Genomic DNA, 5,000 nt, shown 5'->3' with positions numbered 1-5,000 from the left:
TGGTGAAGGGTATGTGATGATGGGGGTGTATGGTGAAGGGTATGTGATGATGGGGGGGTATGGTGAAGGGTATGTGATGATGGGGGGGTATGGTGAAGGGTATGTGATGATGGGGGGGGGGTATGGTGAAGGGTATGTGATGATGGGGGGGGGGTATGGTGAAGGGTATGTGATGATGGGGGGTGTATGGTGAAGGGTATGTGATGATGGGGGGGGGGTATGGTGAAGGGTATGTGATGATGGGGGGGGGGTATGGTGAAGGGTATGTGATGATGGGGGGGGGGTATGGTGAAGGGTATGTGATGATGTGGGGGGGGGGTATGGTGAAGGGTATGTGATGATGGGGGGGTATGGTGAAGGGTATGTGATGATGTGGGGGTATGGTGAAGGGTATGTGATGATGGGGGGAGTATGGTGAAGGGTATGTGATGATGTGGGGGGTATGGTGAAGGGTATGTGATGATGTGGGGGGGTATGGTGAAGGGTATGTGATGATGTGGGGGGTATGGTGAAGGGTATGTGATGATGGGGGGGGGGTATGGTGAAGGGTATGTGATGATGTGGGGGGTATGGTGAAGGGTATGTGATGATGGGGGGGGGGTATGGTGAAGGGTATGTGATGATGTGGGGGTATGGTGAAGGGTATGTGATGATGGGGGGGGGGTATGGTGAAGGGTATGTGATGATGGGGGGGGGGTATGGTGAAGGGTATGTGATGATGGGGGGGTATGGTGAAGGGTATGTGATGATGGGGGGGTATGGTGAAGGGTATGTGATGATGTGGGGGGTATGGTGAAGGGTATGTGATGATGTGGGGGGTATGGTGAAGGGTATGTGATGATGGGGGGGGGGTATGGTGAAGGGTATGTGATGATGGGGGGGTATGGTGAAGGGTATGTGATGATGGGGGGGTATGGTGAAGGGTATGTGATGATGTGGGGGGTATGGTGAAGGGTATGTGATGATGTGGGGGGCCAAGGGACCTTTATCAGGATCATAGTATCCTGGATCCATGAAATAACTGGCCTTTCAAAATAAAAGCCTGCCTGCCTCTATGGGAATATAACATAGGGGTGAACTGACTTATGCCTCCTGTATTTTAAGGAAGAACATTTATTTATTGACGAGACATTATTCATTCACAAAGATAACTGGTGTCCTTAAAGGCTGGATTTTTACTATTTTTTTAATTAAGGCATTAAGATCAATTCCCAAAAGATGATGTTTTCATTCCTCTTTTTAGTCGACTTTAGCGTGGGTTCCTAATCTTTTCACATGACTGTAGTTTGAAGTAGATCATGTAGATAACGCAAAAAGTCAGCGCACTGAAAGTACCAGGATGACCCCCTAAAAATGGTCAAAAGGTTCAGTGTGGAACGATGGGCCCTACTCGCACTAAACGGGCGCCATCTTGACTACATAAGTGGAAAGAGGGGCGGGACCAGGGACGTCGACCGGCAGCTGATTGGACGAACGTGTCACGTGGGTCTGGCTGCTCCCCGACCATCACGGCGTCTCGTTCAGAATACGATCTCATATCGTCCTAAAATAGTTCCCCGTAACGTGTTTCTGGAAACATCTGAAGAGAGAAAGAGGCCGTGCAGCTGCTGAATCTGTCTTCATTTCAGATCAACAAAGGTCAGTTTAACAGATGTTCATCAGATGTTGAGAGACGGCGAGTCATTTCCGGTAAGTGTTTTAACGCAAGTGTTCCTTTTGGGACAATACTGACCATCCAAAGCGGGCACTACGGCAGGAAGTGGTCAGAGCACGTTAGCGGCGTACTGACGGAAGTATGCTGAATGACACACAGCCTCAGAGTGAATATCAGGGCCGGGCGATATGGAGAAATATCAAATATCACGAGAGTTTTGACCAAACACCTCGATGTCGATTGATTGACAATTGGTGCTTTCACAAAACATCTTCCACATTTAGAGTTTAGATAAATAATCATCATAATGTTGATATAATGACTAAGTGGGTAAAAGGAAATAATAGAACAGCTAGAACGGTCTGGTCAGTCCAGACAATGACATCACGTTACTGTAACGCAGCCTCTGAAACCAGGAACAGACTAAACTTACCATGTAACGATATTACAATATCCAAAATCTAAGACGATATCTGGTCTCCTATCACGATCTCGATATAGTATTGAAATACTGCTCAGCTGCAGTGAGTCGTGAGGGAACACAGCTGATGAACGGGAAGCGGCCTGTGGACCACGCGTACCTTCGACCACTCTCCCGTCTACGTGCTCTGAGCGGCGGACATACCTGCCGAAGCCGTTGAGTAAAGCCACGATCTCCTGCCGCGTCAGCTGGAAGCCTTTGGACGGGCTGTGCTCGGGGAGGTTCTGGATCTCCTTCTCGGAGAAGAGGATCTTCAGAGCGGTTCCCAGACCCTGAGTCTGCACACGACACACACACACACACACACACACAGACACACACACACACACGCACACACACGGAGGAGGAACACTGTGGGAACGCTCTGCTAGTTCACCGTTTAAAGCACCAATGCAGTAGTTCGGAAAACGTTTTGGCTCACGTTGACACTAGCAGCCAGTCTGTTGCCTTTCAGCCACGTCTTTCACGTTTGTGTTAGGCCTCCTGCACGCTGGCTGCGTGGCGCGAGCGTGGCGTGTCAGCTGCGTGGCGTTTTCTACGTCTTTGCACACCAGAAATGTGTCTGACGCTGCGATGCTGCTGCACTCAAGCAGTAGGATACTTCATGTTAAACATTAATATATACTGATCTGATTACAGCAATGACAACGTCCAAAATAAGCTGCAGAATATTTCCTTCTGTATTGACAGGTGCAACAGGTGTTAATATATTATTATTATATCTGCATTTCTGTCAAACCTCGAGACTTTCAAACATCAACGTGTCATTTATTAAATGTATTTGTGTCTAAATGACATATTAACATCTTTTTGTATTTCTATGTTGCCTGGAACACGCTCGTGTGCCGCGTGAAAAATAGGCGTCGGTCCTATTTCTAGCACGCACGCGTTTTCGTCTGAGACGTGCGTGTCACGCAGGCAGTGTGCACGCTCTAGCCTGTTACCATGGGAGCCCAAATATAAACAGCCACGCAGCTGACACGCTCACGCCACGCAGCCAGTGTGCAGGAGGCATCAGACCGTGGAGCGGACTCACCTGCAGTTTCCCCCACAGGCGACATTTACTGCAGCCCACGCAGTCCATGATCCTGGAGATGTTTTTAAAATGGAGGCGGAACTCCTCCTGAAGGACAGAGACACATTCACAGGTTACTGACACACACAATACACTGATTTACTGACTTATATGAAGGGTAGAGTGTGCGTGTGTGTGTGACTGTGTGCGTGTGACTATGTGTGTGTGTGCGCGCGTTGTGTGTGTGCGTGTGTGACTGTGTGCGTGTCTGTGTGTGACTGTGTGTGTGTGTGTGTGACTATGTGTGTGTGTGTGTGTGTGTGACTGTGTCTGTGTCTGTGTGTGACTGTGTGTGTGTGTGACTGTGTGTGTGTGTGTGTGTGTGTGTGTGTGTGTGTGTGTGTGTGTGTGTGTGTGTGTGTGTGTGTGTGTGTGTGTGTGTGTGTGTGTGTGTGTGTGTGTGTGTGTGTGTGTGTGTGTGTGTGTGTGTGTGTGTGTGTGTGTCTGTGTGACTGTGTGTGTGTGTGTGTGTGTGTGTGTGTCTGTGTGTGTGACTGTGTGTGTGTGTGTCTGTGTGTGTGTGACTGTGTGTGACTGTGTGTGTGTGTGTGTGTGTGTGTGTGTGTGTGTGTGTCTGTGTGACTATCTTTGTTAAACACAGGGATGAATCAGACTGGTTTCTGGCTTCACTGCTCATTAAAAAAGCCACCTGCTCTGTTTGAAACCACCAAGACAAACAACGCTGAACATCACACACACACACACACACACACACCCGTATCTCGTCTCATGTTGGACGATGAGTCAACGGAAAGGATTTTGGTTTCACCTTTAATATTTTGGCTTCGATTTTGTGCCCGGCGAACATGGACTTCTCATCAAAGTGCATGGGGAACGCTCTGGAAGACAAGAGGAGCTGTTAGTCGGGACAATAACACAGACGACGTACGGCCCTGTAGGACGGGGAACTGAAGCCGGTATCTCTGCTCTCTTCAACGCCACCAGACTCCTTTAACAAAAACAGACATTTTACATCGCACAACACGGGAGCTGCAGCTCCATCGCTCAGTTAGTTTGTGTTATTGTGTCATTTTTGGGGTTTTAAAGCAGCGGTTCTCTAACATTTTTTCAATAGTGTACCCCCTTTGAATTGTGTTTTTAAGCCAAGTACCCCCTGACCAGCGCAAACACATGTTGACATCTCTGTAAAGAGGACCAACACAGTGTCTGCAGTGAGATCTACTAAACAACAACAACAACCTCGGGACTGTAAAACCTTTAAATGCTACATTTCAAATGTTCAGAATCCATCACTTACAGTAATTCATTCATTATTATAGTATAATTATTTTAGGAATTATGCATGACATATTATTAAGCATTTTGCAAAATGTTCACGTACCCCTGCAGTACTCCAAAGTACTTTGGAGTACTGCAGGGGGTATGTGACACACTGGTATCGGCCGATACGCAAGTTCAGGTATCGGAATCGGGAAGCAAAAAATGGTATCGGACCATCTCTAGTTAGGGTTAAGGCTCTGACACACCAACCCGACGGCCGACCAGTCGGACTGATCAGGCTCCCAGAGGTCCCAAAAGGGCCTCAGGACACACCGAAGAGACGCCGACTTCAGCGTACGTTCTGCACGTGCTCGAGACGTAATACGTCTCCATAACAGCAGGCGGCGCTAATCTGTGTTGTCGCCCCATTTGAGAAACACTGTTGTAATGGGTTAGTTCAGATTCCACTGTTTCCTTTAGGATTTTAGTTTTTTTTAGCAGTCGGGGCAGGTCTGTCTGAACCTTTAAACCTGTCAGTGTGCAGCTCGCTAGAACGGGGTCGGCGAGCT

At 48.3% G+C, this 5,000-nt stretch overlaps 1 protein-coding gene across 2 annotated transcripts in view; it reads right to left on the bottom strand.

Moving 5' to 3' along the window:
* The window catches only part of ero1b (endoplasmic reticulum oxidoreductase 1 beta), a 32,670-nt gene that overhangs the window by 4,498 nt on the left and 23,172 nt on the right, over positions 1–5,000 (bottom strand). For both annotated transcript variants that reach the window (XM_078271802.1, XM_078271811.1), the window contains exons 13-15: positions 3,980–4,049; positions 3,172–3,258; positions 2,280–2,413 (exon numbers count right to left, since the gene is read on the bottom strand). In XM_078271802.1, coding sequence (XP_078127928.1) covers positions 2,280–2,413; positions 3,172–3,258; positions 3,980–4,049 — 291 coding nt within the window. The remainder of the gene's footprint in view (positions 1–2,279; positions 2,414–3,171; positions 3,259–3,979; positions 4,050–5,000) is intronic.

This window comes from Sander vitreus, chromosome 2 (genome assembly GCF_031162955.1).
Source record: "Sander vitreus isolate 19-12246 chromosome 2, sanVit1, whole genome shotgun sequence".
Lineage (NCBI taxonomy): Eukaryota > Metazoa > Chordata > Actinopteri > Perciformes > Percidae > Sander > Sander vitreus.
The sequence above is the reverse complement of the archived record's forward strand: the minus strand, read 5'-3'. Positions and strand labels throughout refer to the sequence as shown.